The sequence below is a fragment of the Trachypithecus francoisi genome, unplaced genomic scaffold (assembly GCF_009764315.1).
Source record: "Trachypithecus francoisi isolate TF-2019V2 unplaced genomic scaffold, Tfra_2.0 Lachesis_group7, whole genome shotgun sequence".
Classification (NCBI taxonomy): Eukaryota; Metazoa; Chordata; class Mammalia; order Primates; family Cercopithecidae; genus Trachypithecus; species Trachypithecus francoisi.
This window is the reverse complement of record NW_022681472.1, coordinates 43,798,453-43,818,228: the sequence shown is the minus strand read 5'-3', so window position 1 is coordinate 43,818,228 and position 19,776 is coordinate 43,798,453. Positions and strand designations below refer to the sequence as shown.

Here is a 19,776-nt window from a genome sequence, read left to right as displayed (position 1 = left end):
CTTTAGGATTATGTAATATTCTACTACAATAACCAGGGAGTAGAAAACAGGATTTATGGTGAAGAGTGGATACAGTTCAAAGGACCTTTTCCTAAAGTGATGAAATCTCAGAGAGGCTCATGAGATGTAGTCAGTAATAATATTGTAGCAGAAGGACATTTTTTGCTTGTTTCGCTCTCTTCTTAGTAGGTATAACTATCATAGACATTTTTGTTAATAAATTTAACAAATCTGTTACCTAAAATTGACATGTATTATTTAAATATTTTGGAAATATTGTTATGTCAGATATGTAACTGCAACATGGACAGATACATAATTTTTATCTACTGTTTTGAGCTGTTTTATGATATTCCCTGTGCTAGGAATTCTTGTAGGGACAATTTTATTGAATTCTCACCACAACCCTGTAAGGCAGCATCATCATTATCTTCATTTTGTACATGTATAATTTGAAACTTAGCAAATACCATTTACTTTGTTCAAGATCATAATTTGTAGGCATCTTATTCAGGCCCTGAATCTGTGTCCTCCAGACTTAAAGCCTGTGCCCATACCCACCACACACCATTACCTCTCATGTAGTGACTTGTTAATTATTCAGCAAGCCATCTATACACTAAGTGCTCTCAGAGGCAAGAGAAACAGAGATAAGGAAAGAGAGAGACTTCAAGGAAGACTAGGACTTGATTGGTGAAGACCCTTTGGTATATACAGGACATTGGAGATGTGGGGTCAGTGTGAACACAGGTGAAGCCCAGGAGGCACATTCTGTGACCCAGTTTGGATAATGCCCAGGTAGTATATAAGCCTTTAGGAAAATTGAGCTTGTTAAGGTAGATATGTATGAATTTTTGAAGTTTACTCAATGCAAGGATAAAGAATCTTAAACCATTTCAGTAAGTAAATGATAGTAATCATAGCAATCATAGTGTTTTGAGCAAGGAAGTTAAATAAAGGAAATGATATTTTGGGATACTTAATCTTTCCATACTTAGTAGAGTAGGTCAAAATTGAAAGAATATAGAGCCACGGAAATGAATTAGGCAATTAGGAAAGTGTTGCAATACTCAAGTACGAATAAAAGAGAGACTGGTCTAGGAAGGTTACCTTGAAGATGAAAAGGAGGCAGAGGAATTTTTTTTTACAAAGTCAGGGATTTAACATTTTGTGAAAGGCTTTTCAAGTTGTGTTTAAGATTCCATTTCCATTCTCCTAGTGCTCTACCCCATGAGGTTTGGAGCTCTATCAGTGTGCACCCATAGTACTCATACAAACCCCTGTCAGAACACCTGCCTGTGTCTCTGATGGTTGAACTATGAACTCCTTGATAACAAATACCTTACTTTTTACCTTTGCATCCTAGGTTCTAGCATTCTGCCCCCAAATCTATATGCACCAAAAATTAAACAGGATTACAATGGTAGTAATAATAACTACAACATATTTTATAGCTTACAACCTTGTGGCTATCTACCTCTAAAATATCACTTGTTTGCATTTTATTTTGTTCTTCCAGCAAAATGACCTACCTGTACACTGGTGAGATTCAGCTGTGTAAAACCAGACAGTGGATTTCTGAACCAGAACGGCCTATGTAGATCATCCTTAATCTTATGTAATAAAGGCTAGGTTTGTTACCCACTCTTCTGGGTTTCCTGGAGGTTGTTAAGAGCAAGAGCTGTTTCAAAGTTACAATGACACTTGTATCCGTGGATATTGCCTACTCATTCTGTAGCCCTGGGCAAGTTGATTAACCCTTCTCAACTTGTTTCCTCATTTGTAAAATGACGATAATACCAATCTCATAGGCTTCTTGTGATAATTATATGAGCTAATGTGTTAAGGAGATTAGTGCAGTGCTTGGCTTAATAAATGTTAAGCTCTTGGTGTGTTGTTTACATTGAGTATCAGTACTTTCCAGAATGCAATTTTCAAGCAGTAAAACAATTCCACATTGATTTTTATCTCTGGGTATGGGGGTGGAAGGTAGAATCTGAGAAGACAAAGATAAACACCTCTAAGTGCTTGCCCAACAGTGGCCTAAATTATCACTATTACCTCCTATTATACCTTACTGTATATTTCCTAGAGCTTTCCCAGATGTGCCTGGGAAGGTGCTAATCTTTGCTATATGTGTGATAAAATGAGATTTGTTATAACCTTTTGAGCACTGGACTTCCTACTGGGGGTCTAGCTGTGTGTGTATATGGGGGAGAGTGGGGTGGTAAATAATCAGGTAGTAAACCAAGTGGGCAGAAAATGGCAAAATATGATTTGTACAGTTATATTATCAATTGGCATTAACGCATGGATGCCTCACTTAAAGAGCCCTTGTCATTCTATCACTCAGGCTCAGAAAATGTGCCAGGAGCTGTTTGTGTTGACCCTACTGTGTTGAACAAAATAGATAGAAATACAGTATAAAACCATAAAGAAACAAAGCAACCATGTAGTGATCTCAATAAGTGCAGCAATAGACATAAACTGGGTGCTATATGTTTGGGTGGTGAAGTAGTCAGGGAAGCCCTCTGTTTCTTTTTTTTTTTTTTTTTTTTTTTGAGGCGGAGTCTCGCTCTGTCGCCCAGGCTGGAGTGCAGTGGCGCAATCTCGGCTCACTGCAAGCTCCGCCTCCCGGGTTCACGCCATTCTCCTGCCTCAGCCTCCCAAGCAGCTGGGACTACAGGCGCCCGCCACCTCGCCCGGCTAGTTTTTTGTATTTTTAGTAGAGACGGGGTTTCACCATGTTAGCCAGGATGGTCTCGATCTCCTGACCTCGTGATCCGCCCGTCTCGCTCAGGCTGCTAAAAAAAGTATCATAGACTGGGTGGTGTATAAAGAGCAGAAATTTCACAGTTTTGGAGGCTGGAAGTCTGAGGTCAGGGTGCCAGGCTGGTGGAGGTCTAGGAAAGATTCTCTTTTAGGCTGTAGATTGCCAACTTCTTGTAGTATACTCACTGGTGGAAAGAGGGATAGAGAGCTCTCTGAGGTCTGTTTTATAAGAGCATCCCATTCATGAGGGCTAATTACCCTCCCAAAGGCCCTACCCCCTAATTTTATCACCTTCGGGTTAGGATTTCAACATATGAATGTTGACAGACACAAACATTCAGTCCATAACATTCTTTAATAGATGAATGAATAAACAAAATGTGGTATATACAAGTAATGGGATATTATCTGGTCTTAAAAATGCTACATTCTACACACTGCGACGTGGGTGACCATTGAAAATATTATTATAAATAAAATAAACCAGACACAAAAGGACAAATATCATAATGATTCCACTTATACGAGTTGCCTAGAGTAGTCAAATACATAGAGAGAGTAGAATAATACATTTTACCTTTGAACAGTTCAGGGATTAGGGGCACAGATCCCCACATAGTCAAAAATTGGCGTATAACATTTGACTTCCCCAAAACTTAACTACTAATAGCCTCCTGTTGACCAGAAGTCTTACCAATAACATAAACAGTCGATTAACCCATATTTGTATGTTATAGGTATTATATACTGTATTCTTACAATAAGTAAGCAAAAGGAAAATGTTATTAAGAAAATCATATGGGAGAAAAAATGCATTTATTTTTTAAGTGGAAGTAAATCATCATAAAGGTCTTCATCCTCTTCATCTTCACTTTGAGTAGGCTGAGGAGGAGGAAGAGAAGGGGTTGGTCTTGCTGTTTTCAAGGGTGGCAGAAGCAGAAGAGGTGGAGGAGGTGGAAGGGGAAGCAGGAGATGCAGGCACACTCAGTGTAACTTTACAGAAATACATTTTCTAATTATTTTGCCTTTTCTCTAAAAATGTTTTTATATGGTTTCAATCCTTCCTCCAATGATTGCTTTCGTTTCAGTGCTTGCTTCATAGAAAAACCCATAGTTTTGAATAAACCGAAGCCTTCTACTAGATTGTCTAATGTCAGTTTGTTTTCCATCACTGTTTCTTTTATGTCTTCTTCCTCATCTAGCATGGTTCAGATGCACTCATCGCCATTAAGTCATTTTCTGTTAATTCTGGTGTGGTATCTATCAGCTCTTGAATTTCTCCAAGATCCATATCTTGAGTACATTCCCTGTCTTTTTTTTTTTTTTTTTTTTGCCATATCTGCAACCTCTTTCATGATTTCCTTGATTGGCTCCATCATAAATCCTGTGAAGTCATGCACAACATCTGCATACACAGTTTTCTGCAGCAAGAATTTGTTGTTTCAAGATTGATGGCTCTTTATATAACAATGATGACATCTTTCATGGTGTAATCCTTCTAGACTCTCATGATTTTCTGTCTGTTGGGGATCTGTTCAATAGCATTGGCAATCCTTTCCATAGAGTACCGTGTACTTTATGGTCTTTATGACCCCCTGATAAGGTCTTTATGACCCCCTGATAAGACGTTGTGTTTGGGGACAGGTAGACCACTTTTGACACCTTCAATGTTGCGTTTATGGGGTTCTTGGTGACGAAGGAAATTTTCTAATATGAGAAGAACTGTAAAGAACAATAAAAGAACTTGCCTTACTGGCACGGTACTTCCTGACTTCAGGGACAAAGCATCAATGGAACCAATCAATATTCTCATTGTCCAGACAACTAAAATACTGGCAACTGGTGTTTATCTTTTCCCTTTAAGGCTTATGGGATAGCAGCTTTTAGAACATGGGCAGTCCTGATCATAAACCCAACTACATTTGCACAAAACAGTAGAGTTAGCCCATTTCTTCTTGCCTGAAATCTTGGTGCCTGGTTCTCTTCCTTACTAATAAATGTTCTTTGTGGCATTTTTTCCAGAATAGGGCACTTTCATCTCATTAAAACTGTATACAGGCAAATATGTTTTCTTCCCAGTGATTTTCTTCAAGACATCTAAGAACTAGTCTCCGCTTCTTTATCAGCAGAAGCTACTTACTCTGTTATTTTGACATTTTGTAAGCCAAACCTTTTTCTAAAATTATCAAACCATCCTTTGCTGGCATTAAATTCTCCAGCTTTAGAACCTTCACCTTCCCTTTGCTTTAATTTTGGCATATAATAACTTCAGTTTTTCTCAAATCATGTTATAATCTATAGATACGCCTTTCTTAGAGTAATCCTGCACCCACATACAAGCTCCTTTTTCAATTGGAGATTAAAAGGTATTTTGCAAACAGTGTAAGACTTTTATGCCTACTGGCGTAGCTGCAGCAAAATAAAATCTCATGGATTTCCTTATCTCTCTTTCCTTTTTGTTTTTTGTTTTTTTTTTTTTTAAACAATCGTCCTTATTCTGAATTCATTTACCTTGAAATGACAGGTAGCCTCAGCTGCAGACATCAATCTGTGCTACAAGTGAAACAATTCAACTGTTTCTTGTAATGCCACGACTTTCCTCTACTTTTAGGGAGTGTTTCCAGCATCACTAGCAGCACTTTATATGGGTCCCATGGTATTATTCAAGGTTTACAGTATTGCAATAAACACAATAAAAATATGTGAGAACTGCAAGAGATCACTTTTTACTGAGATATGCAATTAGGTGGAGAGACAACTTCTCACACAGAGATGATTTGCATCACATAGCATTTTCAGCAGATACAACATTTGGGCTCACTGCAATAGCAACAGGAGGTGGCTACGAAATTATCACAGTAGTACGGTACGTACTACAGTTAATTTTATGCAGTTATTATTTAATACTGCATCTTTGTGTTTATTTACATTTCTCTCAACTGGGAAAAACACCATATATAGTCTGTGTTTGTGTGCATAAGTTTTAATACGTCTTAACTTTTTATAATAGATTTGTGTATATTTTTTGGTAGTAAATGATAAAATAGATGAGTTACCACATATATTTTATGCATTCATGACATACCTAAATTTTAGAGTTTTTTGATATTTCCAGGCTATATGGTTCATCTGTGAGGTTTTTCTAATTGTTGAAACTTTCCCCAAAATTTTCCAATGTATTTATTGAAAAAATATACATATAAATGGATTGAAACCCATGTCATTCAGCAGTCAACTTAATTACCAGAGGCTGGGAGAAGCAATAATGTGGAGTCGTTATTTAATGATCACAGTAAGTCTTTATTTAATGTCATCATAGATACATTCTTGAAAACTTCATCTTTAAGTAAAATGATACGTAACATAACCAATTTTACCATAGGCTAATTGATATGAGTAAGAGTTAAGTTCCTACTGCATATTTCTGGTCACAAAAACCATCACCAGACTTCTAAGTAAAGAGCAAAACACTTCTGATATTAAACACTGAAATAAATGTAAGCTATACATACATTTAACATTAATAAAAATTAAGATAATTATATATCCAATTATCCCAGCTTAGTATCACAGATGACCAGAGCCTATCCAGCAGCTTAGGGCACAAAGCATGAACAGACCCTGAACAGGATGTCATCCCATTGCAGGGCGCACTCACTCACACCCTCCCTCACTCTGACTGGGGTCATTTAGACATGTCAGTTCCTAACAGGCACATCTTTCTGGGATGTAGGAGGACACCTAAATACCCAGAGAAAACACACAAACATGGGGAGAACATGCAATCTCCACACAAACAGTGGCCCCAGCTGGGAATTGTTTTTTTTTTTTTTTCTCATCAACATTATAACAAAACCACATTGGATAAAACATTATTTGAGAACTTTTCTATATATAGTTTCAGTTTGTGGTGATGTAAAAGTTCAGGAGATGGATGGTAGTGCTGATTGCATAACAGTGTCAGTGTACTTAATGCCATCAAATTGCATCCTTGAAAATTGTTAAAATGATAAATTTAGGTTATGTATATTTTTTTAAACCACAATTTAAAGAAAAGACAACTTACCCTAGTTGGGCAAAGAGAGAGAAGGTAGCAATATGAAAGCAAGAGGCCAGCTGGAGAATCTTATAGTTTCTTGTGGGAAATGATTGTTTCCTTGACAATGGAGTGGCAGCAGAAATAAGTATTTCCATTCAAGATAAAATTGTAGCTAAAACCTGATGATGGATTGGATATTGATGATGAAGAAAAAGAAGAAATTAAGAATGACTGCTGTATTTTTTATTTAAACAGCAATGTGATCTCAGAGTCTGGACATTTGTCTGCAGTCAGAGTTACAGTTAAGTGGTGTGTCATAGGTGCATAGATTGTATTTAAGTGATTAATTTTAGAGAATATAACTAAGGTTGCTGGTCAGCTGTAGATACTAGCAACCTTGAGGCTACAGTAAGAAAGTGCTGTGAAAGAATAAAGTGAGAAGAAAAGGTGTGTCTGGCAAAGAAGGTTTCAGTGGTTTTTTAAACTTTAAAACTGAAATGGCCATAAGTGAAATATTCTAGCGTAGAAATAAGAATATTAATTAGGCTAGGCAAATTGGACCATGCAAGGCTGTTTTGCACTGGCAATTAGAGGAGCCCTTAGAAGTAGGAGTTAGTGTTATACCCAGAACGTATGCAGCCATAGCTCAGTGCCCTTTCATGGTACAAAACGGGGTGTTTTGTTTGCATAAAAACTGAACATTCTTGGTTATTGTAGGTATGTTTTCAGACAGTCTGCCTTTTCATTTTTTAATATGAATAGAGTCTCCTAGGCTTTCCAGCATACAGACAGGCAGCTGGGTCTCCTGTCTCTAAAAGGCAATCTAAATTAACAGACAGCCAAGCTTGGTGCCAGTCAGGTCTCTATTTGAATACTGATTCCTCCTCTTACTATTGATGTGTCCTTGAGCAAGTTACCTATTTTTTCTGGGGTTTTAGTTTGTCATTACAGAGATTATAGTGCTGAATATGAGAAGTTATTATAAGAATTAAAATAATGCATGTAAATTGCCTGGTACATAATGGGCAGTAAAGGCATGCTAGCAGTCATTCTTATGGAGACCTGCTTGGAGTGGAACTGGAAGTTCAATGTGACCAAAGAACAGATTCTACAGAGGAAAGCAGCAAACAAATAGTTTGAGACAAAAATCTTACATGGCTTGGAAGGCATTCTAAGAACTTGATTCTGTAGGATATGGGCAGCTTCAGTAGTGCATGATGGAAAAGGAAGAGCTTGAGAATTGTCAAAGTCAGAATGGAATCTAATATCTAGGTATTGATAAACTGCTTTCTTACCTTTTCAGGAGAGTAAATGTGGCACATTGGAGAGAATTTAAGGAAATAGCTTCATTTTTAGAAATAAAGTAGTTTCTATAGCTTTATGATCTCTACACTTTTTATTGTACATCTTAATTTTTAAAACATGTACCCTGTTTTACTTATAATTATATTCATGAACTAAAGCACTAAAATTATGTATATTATACATCATTATAATAGAAATATTAAGGTGAACTAAAGATGTGTTTTAAAATAATTTTTATTTATGAATTATATTTACATTGTTTTGCTCTTAGTAGAAATATTAATCATTTTTTCTTTGAGAGTTCTGTGACTGACTCTTCCTTATTCTTTAAAATGCTGATTTAACACTTTGAAATACAGCAATTTCAAAATCAGTTTATTTATAATCTTTATCTTAAAAATAGTCATAGCCAAAAATGACACCACACAGGATCCTGGAAAAGTTGCATCATTAGCTGGTTATAAATCATGAGCCTTATTTTGCAATGCTATCCCTCAATTCTGTAAAGATTTTTGGTAAAATTCAGCAGGTAAATTAACCATTTTCTCTGATGTCTATCAGTTCATTCTAAAAACCAATCAAAAGGTGTTGCATCTTTATATTTTTAACAGATGGGCTTAAAACTCTGCAACTGTTCTTTTGGCAGATGGAAAATTCTGTTGCTGGGATTTTAAAGTAGGGAATTATGATAGTTTGAATAGGTCATGAATTTCTGTCTTTTTTTTTTTTTTTTTTTGAGACAGAGTCTCGCTCTGTCGCCCAGGCTGGAGTGCAGTGGCCGAATCTCAGCTCACTGCAAGCTCCGCCTTCCGGGTTTACGCCATTCTCCTGCCTTATCCTCCGGAGTAGCTAGGACTACAGGCGCCCACCACCTCGCCCGGCTAGTTTTCTTTGTATTTTTTAGTACAGACGGGTTTCACTGTGTTAGCCAGGATGGTCTCCATCTCCTGACCTCGTGATCCGCCCGTCTCGGCCTCCCAAAGTGCTGGGATTACAGTCTTGAGCCATCGCGCCCGGCCGAATTTCTGTCTTTTTTAGTGTAATGTCATGTGATGATAGAAACATTTCCAAACATCTGTCTTTAAAAATAGTTGGCATGGCATATCTTTCCTTGAAAAGCTATTTCTCTTGCATTGCAAAAACATCACTTTTATCTTGATGGTACAGATTAAAAGATTTTTGTTTCTTATATCCCAAAATAGCTACTGAATAGCACACTATTTGCAGTTACTTGTCTTCACAGGAAAGGACAGCACTTTTGTCTTTTTTAAAAGAAAATACATAACTCATTTAAATTTGACAACTTTTAAGTACCTTGCTATGAAATAACCAGCAAACATCTATATAGCACAAAATGTTTTCTTTGTCATTCCTCATTGTATTTGAAAGTATTATAAAATTTCTTTTTTGTAATATGATATAATTCATAAATCCATATAACCTGGCACAGAAAAATAGCTGTATGTTGTATTGTGCTGGAATCATCCTAACTGTTGAGGTGACAATGTGAAACTCTGCACTGTGGAACTCCAGCTCCTCCCTCAGGACATCTGGTGGTGATGAATGTATGAAGTTTGATTAGTCTGTATATTAAGTAAAAGTAAAGTTTATTTCTTTTTGTATTAAGTTTCATCTACAGTTATGCTCAGGCTTGTAAGTGTGGATGTGTGCATTTTATAAAATGTTCTAGTGTTGGCCTGGTGCAGTAGCTCATGCCTGTAATCCCAGCACTTTGGGAAGCCGAGGCAGGCAGATCACAAGGTCAAGAGATCAAGACCATCCTGGCCAACATGTTGAAATCCCATCTCTACTAAAAATACAAAAACATTTCTAGCCGTGGGGGCACGTACCTATAGTCCCAGCTACTCAGAAGGCTGAGGCACGAGGATCCCTTGAACCTGGGTGATGGAGGTTGCAGTGAGCCGAGATCGAACCACTGCACTCCAGCCTAGTGACAGAGCGAGACTCCATCTAAAAAAAAAAAAAAAAAAAAAAAAAGAAGTTCTGATATTTTGTACCTTCATCTCAGTGGGACATTTTGCACCCCTCACTTTGCAAGTTTAATTGAGATTAATTTATTTTTTGTATTTGTGGTGTCAATGAAACTGAATCTGCTCCCAGTAAATAAAGCTGAGTTGAATCTGTGACTCACATGACAGACTCAAGTAAGTGCCTTTAGAACGTTCACATGGTGCATTGTTCAGCATTTCTCTTCACTTGGCAAGTGTGAAAAGACACAGATTTGAGGGGGATTTTACTGTTGTGAATTTTTAGGTAATCATGATATAAAGTAGAATCATGTCAATGATTATTACAAGTAGTTTTTTGGTAATTTCTGTCTAGTTCAGAAACGGGTTGTGGTATCATATACATGCTTTGTTATTGTTTATTGTTGGTTGTATTTTGCTTTTATTTTGGTCTTGTTTTGTCACTGTTTATGTGTGTGTGTGTGTGCATGTATACTATAATTAAAAAAAAAACTAAACAACTTAGAAGAAAAAAAAAAAACAGTAAAATCTGAGCAGACGGCATATCGTAATCTGCAACTTTCCAGCATGATGACTAGCACATAATGGAATTTCAAGTAAGGGCACTGCTCTCTTTTAACACTGGGGCTCAGCCATTACTGTTGGAGGGGTTTTGCTCCCACAGCTACTAAGTACGAAGTGTAATTCACTTTATACATATTGGAAAACCTCTCCACAGCCTTGACACCCTAAGTTATTGGCTTCTATCATAAATGAGTTTCATGTTAAGGTGTAAAATATGATCATGATGGTCATCACAACTTTTAGTATAACTCCCCTGTTTTCTTCTCTTCCTGTCCAAATGACGGTTGCCTCTTAATTGATAAGATGTTTTGTAGAGTAGCTTTTGGTTATTCCACTATTTCCTTTGCATTTTAAGAAGCCATTAAAGAGATGGTAAAATTCTAAGTGAATTGAATTATATTTGTGCAATTTCATACACTAATCCATTCATGCTAGGGATGGGATGGTGATTTAGATCCCATTTAGATTTTTGAATGAAGAAAAAGGCTAATTTCTGCCTTGTTAACTTATCCTGTGAATCTTCAATTTGACCAATTCTGAGTGACTACTCTAACATGAGTTTGTTTGGTTAATATGTAGTTATAATTCACATTTATAACCATTTTTTAGAAGAGAAAATGTAGGCCACAAATCCTGCCAGTTTTTATAACCAGCAAATATATGGTATTTCAGTAAAAAATGTCCTTAAGCTGTTACTGCCACAAAATAGAGGGGTCATCACCTTTTAATTGTTAATTTTGCTTTATAACAAAATTTAACAAATGCATTTATAAATCTCATACTGAAAAATGAAAATTAACATTTTATAACATTGAGAAGTTATCTGTTAAAAGGATTTTTTCAGTTGAATTTCATCTGAGTCAGTTAATTATATCAGAATATATTTTAAACATCATAGATTTAGACATTTTGTTAGTATGTTAAAATTTGAGAAGTCAGCAATTTTAAAAACTTGTTTCCCAAAATAATAAAAATGTTTATATAATCAAGTAAATGGAAGAGATTCTTACTAAATAAATGCTATAAAATAAATTTATCACCTTTGCCGTTTCCTTTTCATATGAGTACTGTGCTTTGGATCATATAATCACTGGGTACAAGGAACTTGCATTTGCCATACCACGTTAGCTGGAAATTAACTTTACTTGAAATAACCTGAAAAAATTAATTCAGTCACAAATAGTCATTGTGGACTGTCAAAGTGATTTTTCAGGTTAAATAAAATCCTAACACAGCCTTCTTTATATTCCCCTTCAATTATTTGTATAACTTCTAAAATGTATCTCTTCTAGTTCTAATATATTCATTAGTTTAATCACCTATTCACTTATTCCATTTTTTTTTTTTTTTTTTTTTGGTGGGGGAAAGGATGTCTGCAATTAATCAGAGTATTTCAAGATGTTTTCTCTATATATTATGTCCTATCAGTGAGGAGGTTTAAAAATTGTTCTTGCGCTTGTGTTTCATCAAGCAAATTAATAACAGTATCTAACTTTATGTTAAGATGTTGATAAACTTACTAACTTCAAGGCTAGAGGGAATTTTTTTTTTCTCTAGGTTGTAGTATTGGCCTGAAGGAATAAATAAGGATATATATATTTTAAAAATTACTACTTAGTTTTGCTCTTAGTGGTGAGAACTTCTACTGTCTCCATTTTTTATGTAATCATTTTTCAGGATACTGCTTAATATATGTGGGTGAATAACTCAGTCAATTAACATAGGTTTTCACAGTATGGGCACATGAAGTATTAGTGACAAAGTCAGTTTTTGTCACTCATGTTTAATGAATTTTGCTGAAATTTTGTTTGCCTGTCATTATTTATGCTATAATCTAGTAAAGGTAGTATCTATTGGCACCACATTTAATATTTAAGTGTTTACCTTTTATTGCTTGATATATTGTCTTGCTCTGCAGAGAACAACAATCTTCTGGTTGTTCCTCCAACTGAATAATCACTAAGTGCTGGAAATTGGTTTTGTCTACCTGGTAGCAAGATGTTTGATGACTTAGTAAAACAGGAATGTAATTAAAGGCGAGATTTTGTTGCTTCATTTGAGGTTGGTTGTTCTGGTGATAATGAGGTGGGGTAAGTCCCAGATAGTAAAGAGTCAAGGTTTGCCTTAAAGGAACTTGTTTGTCCCTTGATATTTTTTTCAGTGTTCTCAAAAGCACTTGTCAATCCAGTGAGCACAAAATGAGAAAACATAACAAAAATCAGTTTACCAAATGTGTCACACCTTATTTGCTTTTGGATTTGGGGAGTTTTGAAACACTCTATGATTCCTTACCCCGTGTTGTTTGTCTTTCCTTACAGCTATGACTAGTTCAACCTTACCATTTTTAATCTTGCCCTATCCCAAGGACAAATCTTAAGGTGAACAGGAACGATTTTAAGAACTCAGGGTAGTTGGTAAGCATAAAATAGTAATACGATTTACTGAGCAAGAATTATGCTGAGGGCTTTGTATATTCTCAGTTAATCCTAGCATCACCCCTACAAATTATATATCATTCATCCAAGTGCACACAAGAATGGATGATTCTTTATTCATAATGTATATTTGAGAACATTGAAAAGACATTAAGTCACAGCTAATCTCAAGAGACAAATTTAGTATTTGCAGTCATCCAGGAGATGAAGTATTTTAAGACAATGATGAAAATAGGGATATATTTCAAGTAAAAACATATGAGGATGGAAGGTTATGGTATAATCTGTAATATATATGTATATATGTTTACAGATACACATACACACATGTATATTTATATCTCAAAATTTATTTTTAAGAACAATGAAAAAGATGCAAAGACTACATGCCAAATCATTAACCTTGGATAGCAGAATACTAGGGTAAGGGGAAAGATATATTTTCAAATATTACTTCATAGATTTAACTTTTTGTCAAAAAAGATATTTTACGTTTGTAATTTGGAAGAAAGATTTGCTTCCTAGGTGACAAATCAATCTTGATTAGCCAGAAAACAAACCGTGACCATAAAATGGTAGAACTCATAGCTTTCCCAATATTTTACAATTAAAAATAATGATCCACTCCTCAGTCATTCAGAAAGAACTCCCTTTCATAAGTGACAGTGTAAAAGAAAACTTGAAGAAAAATCCCAATTCATTTTTCACGTTATTTTAAAACATTTGTTTGAAAGGCTAGTGCATAAATCAAATATGTGTTTTTTATTCTGTTCATTATGCACTTAACATTTACATATTTTATAGTTACTCTATCTGTACATAAGTCATAGGTTTTATTGTTAATGGTTTTCTCTTTGCTTTCCTCATAAACGTAATTGCCTGTAGCTTAGCACCCATGAGTAACCTAGCAACAAGTCAGCTCTCTAGCAAGTAAGAAATGAATGCAAACAAAGTGTTATGGAAAAAACATTCAGTTTAAGAATATTGGTGCATGTATGTTATTAAAAATCAAGATACAACATTCTAATTTTGAGAAATTACATAACAATAGGTATTGACTTTCATATTAAATAATATTCCCTGCCTCCTTCATTCAGAAAAAAGTGGAGTCTACTTCAGACTGCACCACTGTTAACTAGGAAACTGAATATTCATATTTTCCCTGGCAGTCTATTCATTACAGATTAGATGAGAAGAGTGTCTTGGCATGCTTTTACTATGTGGTACATGAGTTTACTAGATTAAGTTTCACTAATACACCTTCCTGACAGTGATGCATTGCTCATTTCTTAAATAGTTTTAGAATAAAATTTTTTTTTTCAAGGGGATGTGCTTATGGTACTGTACTTTTGAGGTGGTTAGTTTTTGGAAATACTATGAAAAATTCCACTTTGTGTTTCACATTTTAAGACTTTGATACATTTAATATTAGTTTCTTTTGGTGAAATTTAATTTCTATATTTGCTGGTTATTTTCACTGGGAAAATAGGTCTCCTGTTTTAGAAGTTGAAGTTCATAAAGGAAGAATATTAGTTATTAGGGAAAAACTATGATTTCATAGGATGGTCATTTATATGATAAATAGACTGAGGTAGGAAGGGTAACACATGCTGGCAAATACCTTTCACTAAATAGCAAGGCTTCTATTTTATGCCAGGGACAGAAGTACTTGGCCCTTATCAGGTTGAGAGGTAGCTCACTAAACTCCAAGAAATCTCGGAGCCCTGTAGAAGATTGAGGTAAAGGACTGCAGGATGGGATGTGGCCGGAACGTATGATTGCGCATTTAAAATGAATGCATAGCATTGTAAAACTAGAAAGCATCTGCTCCGTGGTGGAGATACATGTATTTTTTTTTTTCTTTTTCCCCAAATGCCCTACGTTTGTATTCACTTGTAAAATTTAACCTTAAATGACTCTGAATTTTTGCTCCAATCACAGTTAGAATGTGAGTTTAACTATGAGTTCTTTCTCTGTCCTCCCAGAGTGCCCTTCACCAGGGAAGGTGGGGGATAAAAATCATGAGACCTTAAAAGAGAGGTCTAAACACTCGTAAGATGATAGTTGGATTTTGATTTCTTCTATAGGTGAAAAGCTTGGTTACTTATGTGATTTAGATTAAAGTGAGTCACCAGAAATAAATGAAGAAAGAATATTCTTTACATGGTAAAGTCATCAAAAGATACCTAGCTACGATTGGATAGAATGGTTTTATGGAATTTACACTCAAAATGCCATAGAGTAACATGATTTATCTGTAAAGAAGCTACACGTCATAGCTGGAGTCACTGGTCAATTTCAGGAAGACGGCTTTTTTAATGTGCTATATGCACATAACTGCCCCTTGCAACATAAACCTCTCAATGGAGTCATACTGTTGAAAAGCATCCTTCAGTTTGGGAGGTTGAGGTCCTGGAGGACAGAGATAATCTTAAGTTTTTATCCAGTATTTGCTATAGTATGTTATACATTATAAGCTTACAACAAATAATCTTTTTTTTCGATTAGCATTAGGAGGTATGTCACAAAGATCCATAACAGTCACTCCAATTATATTAAAATAACCTCACCTATATAATATATATTACAAAAAGATCAAACACTTAAAATACTGTATGCCCTTGTGGAGAAAATGTTCAAAACTCTATTATAGGTATACATTAATTACCAGAAAATTATTGTAAAAGTATAAAATTGATCTAAAAGAAACTGTACTTGTTATTGCAGGTTTGGTTACAAAAGTACGGCTACCTTCCACCGACTGACCCCAGAATGTCAGTGCTGCGCTCTGCAGAGACCATGCAGTCTGCCCTAGCTGCCATGCAGCAGTTCTATGGCATTAACATGACAGGAAAAGTGGACAGAAACACAATTGAGTAAGTAATGGCTCCCACCCGCCTTTCTTTTGGTCCTTGAGCCAAACTAAGTAGTCTGGAATACTTTATATGAATTCCACCAACCAGAAATGGAGTAATTTGTCTCATGAACTTTCTTTGGAATTATATAACCTAATTTAATCCCACTCCTCCAATATTTCATAAGATATTTAAGGCCCAATGTCAGGTTTGCTTACCTGATTTTAGCAACATAGTTTCAAAGTAGTAAAGAAAATATGAATGGGAGTTGAGGTAGGTGTACAGTTGAAGCCACTACAGGAAGAGCGACCATGAGCAACGGAGGTGGGTTGTGTGGCTGATGAGAATATATTGTACACATTGCTTCCCAAATCTCTGTTCATTGGTATCATATTAGGAACTTGAAATTAGCCAAATAGAAATATCTATACCCTGGAAACTAGGAAACAACACAAATTAGGGCTTTTATGTTGGGTAGGAGGGGCAGCATCAGAGAGCCAGTTAACAGTTTACTAACTCCCCACTGCTGATGGTTCTAAATCAAAAAAAAAAAAAAAAAAGGTTTTCACTGCAAAGTTACTTCTTTCAATTTCTTGTTATCAAAGAACTCTTCTTATTTTTTAATAGTTTTGCTTTTTAATGATTGGTTCATCAGTCATTCATTTATTCGTCTCTTTATTGAGTTCTTTATCAGTGAAAGATAAAGCATGTACAGATTCAGAAGGCATAATCTCTTCATCAAAGGAGCTTAATTCTTATCTTCTGCAGAGATAGATATAGTCACAAATGCTATTGCCACAAGTACACAGTAAGTTCATAAGATTATGAAACAACAGCATTACTTTTCTGGACAGCAAAGGGAGAAGTGATCAATTTTTTCAGTGGAGGGAAAAATCATTTGTGTTTTTAGAATCCTTGATATTCACAAAATTTACATATTTTTGTTCCTTAGTTTGATCATGGTACATCAACCCTCCACAATAGGACAAACAAGCATGCATTTTTCTCTCTGCTTTCTCAAATAGAGGAACCAAATGTCAAAGGCTAAGTGAACTGCAGCGTAGTTGCAGAACCTGTCTTTTAACATTTGATCTGGGGAACTTGCCCTGCTATATACCTTGAGAAAAGACATACTGTTTTTCTTTTTAAACCTTAAATACCTGTATTATCTAGACTCAGACATACTTAATTAATTCTGACATATCAAACTAATTTAATACATAATTTTGAAATTTTGCCATCTAATGTTTGCAACATGATGTTAGCCGTAATTTTTCTATTTCATCAACACAGGAAAACCTTTATAAATAATAAAGGCTTTGAGATTAAACTTCAAAGCAGTTTGAAAACATAAATACATTACCTCCCCTAGTACTTTTGAGAGATGTATAAATATTAACTTTGATCTACGTCTTGGAAAACAGAATCAAGAATAAAAGGATTGTATTCTGCCACAATTAGAAATTTGTTCTAAATATTGGGAATAGAGTTTTGATAGTTTGGACCTGCTGTCCTCTAATCACTGCAATTCTCTCTGAATGCTATAATATCATTTTAAGTCATAATATGCCCTTGTCTTAAATAAATATAGTTTTAAGTTAACAAGCAAAAGCCTCCAGCAAATCCTGTGTTTTGTTGTATAGTACCAAATTCCATTTAAATTGTACTCGTCATCACAGCATTTTACAAAGTGCTATGGACAACGTTCTTGTTCTTAATGGAGAGCTGTTAGCTTCTGATTCACTTTCTTGGAAAATATGATGCAATTCATAAAAATACAAATAAATTGAGGACTTGGGAAACAAATTAGTTCACATTGTTTGAATGTCTAACTTGACTAGTGCCACAATAATAAGGAAGTATTACTAGTTATTACTACTTATTACTAGTTATTAAATTTAAGGAAGTGGAATCCTAGAAAAGGTACATTTCCACCAGTTTTGTGAGCTCCTGTTGGTCATTGGAAGGACTTGGGATGGAAAGATTTGTTTTCAGAAAGCGGCTGGAGGAAGGTTTTTGTCAGGAGGTAATGGAAGAGTAATGTGCACAGGATTCATTTGGGCCCTTCATGTGGAAAGGGGTCTCAACTGTTTGCTGTTCTCTGGCAGGAGGATGTAAAAAATGTGGAGGGGTAGAAAAGGACACGAGCCTTTTTTGGGGCACAGAGTGGCTCAGATTCCAGACCAGTAAAAATGATGGTGTCAGTGCATGGAAGTTAAAGTAGCATTTCTGTGATAGAGCATCACAGAGAAAAGATCAACTATGTAGGCAGCCCATAATTTAAAATCAAAGGAACTTTTTTCCTTGTTTGTTTTGGTTTGGAGCTATTTTGCTTTTGCTTTTGAACAAAGCCTTGTTCTGATTCAGGTTTGGATTTTTCTTGGTGTCTTTTTAGGAACTGGTAGTGCATCTTTCTCTTCAGAGTGTTATACCTGGCAGTTATTTCTAGGTGAAACAACTAAAGCCTTGTTAACTCCTCCTCATCTTCCCTTCCTAGCCTACCATGCCTCCTCTGCTTCCTGTGTCTGCTTGGAGACTTCATTCTCATTGTCACTTGAACTAGAAACTTGGTGACTTCATTTGCTTGCTGCCTTTTTTTTTTCTACTCTCATATCTCTGCTCTTAAGGTGTTATTGCTCAAGGTACTCAGCTGAAACAGTGTACTATGTTTGGAAGTATAATCCCCATCATGATGATATTAAAGCTATCATCTGTGCTTTTGTAATCTTGAATGTGTGGTAACAATCCATGCTGAAATCACACTCTGTTATATTAGGGTCAAATTATAAGATACGAATTTTTATCTGACACTTACTACATAAAATATGGACTATAGTTATAGATCTGAATTATTCTTCAGTATTAATATAATGTCTTAACCATTTTCGATGCTATAAACTCTTACCTAATTTTAGACTATTGTCAAGATCAATTGTTTTTATATTAAATAATTATATCCTTTCTTGGCAGATAGATATGTGATACATTGAATCTGTAATTATTGGGTAATTAAAAGTAATGATGACTATTGCAGTAATCCCTATATTATGTTGAAGAAATTACCCATTTTCAAAAAATAAATTAAGGTATTACCTTAAATGTCATATTATATTGCTTTAATATTAATTAACAATGGTATTAGAGATCATAATAAATACTTATTCCCTCCCACAGAATGAGTTCATCAGTGATTCTTTTAAATTATAGACGCATAGCTAATTTTTATAAGCAAGCTCCCTTAAATTTCTTAATGAATGGAGCAATCTGTATTATACATAAAATGTATATATTTAGCAAGGAAACAAAAAAAATCGCAAGGCAATAAAGAAAATGAGTCTGGTATGTTTTATAATTTTAATAGTTTTTTTCATATTAGTTTATCTTTTATATTTGCACAGTGGCATGCACTCAAGTGTACTTGGTGAAATATTTCTTTTTAAAATTATTTTTAACTATTATGGATATATAATAGTCCTATACATTTAGAGGGTACATGTTATATTTTGATACAGGCATACAGTACATAATGATCAAATCAGGGTAGTTGGCGTAGCTATTACCTCAAGCATTTGCCATTTATTTGTGTTAGGATCATTCCAATCTTACTCTTTTAGTTAAATATGCAATATATTGTTTTTAACTGTAGTCACCCTAGTGTACTATTTACTACTGTCTCTTATTCATTGTATCTAACTATATTTTGTACCCATTAGCCACCCCTTCTCTTTATCCCCACCTCCCTCCTATACTTCCCAGCCTCTGGGAACCATAATTCTAGATAATTCTAGTCTCTGTCTCCATGAAGTTATTTTTGTGGG

At 35.1% G+C, this 19,776-nt stretch overlaps 1 protein-coding gene across 1 annotated transcript in view; it reads left to right on the top strand.

Moving 5' to 3' along the window:
* The window catches only part of MMP16 (matrix metallopeptidase 16), a 299,850-nt gene that overhangs the window by 113,859 nt on the left and 166,215 nt on the right, over positions 1 to 19,776 (top strand). The window contains exon 2 of the mRNA XM_033202547.1: positions 15,831 to 15,979. Within this exon, the coding sequence (XP_033058438.1) occupies positions 15,831 to 15,979 (149 nt within the window). The remainder of the gene's footprint in view (positions 1 to 15,830; positions 15,980 to 19,776) is intronic.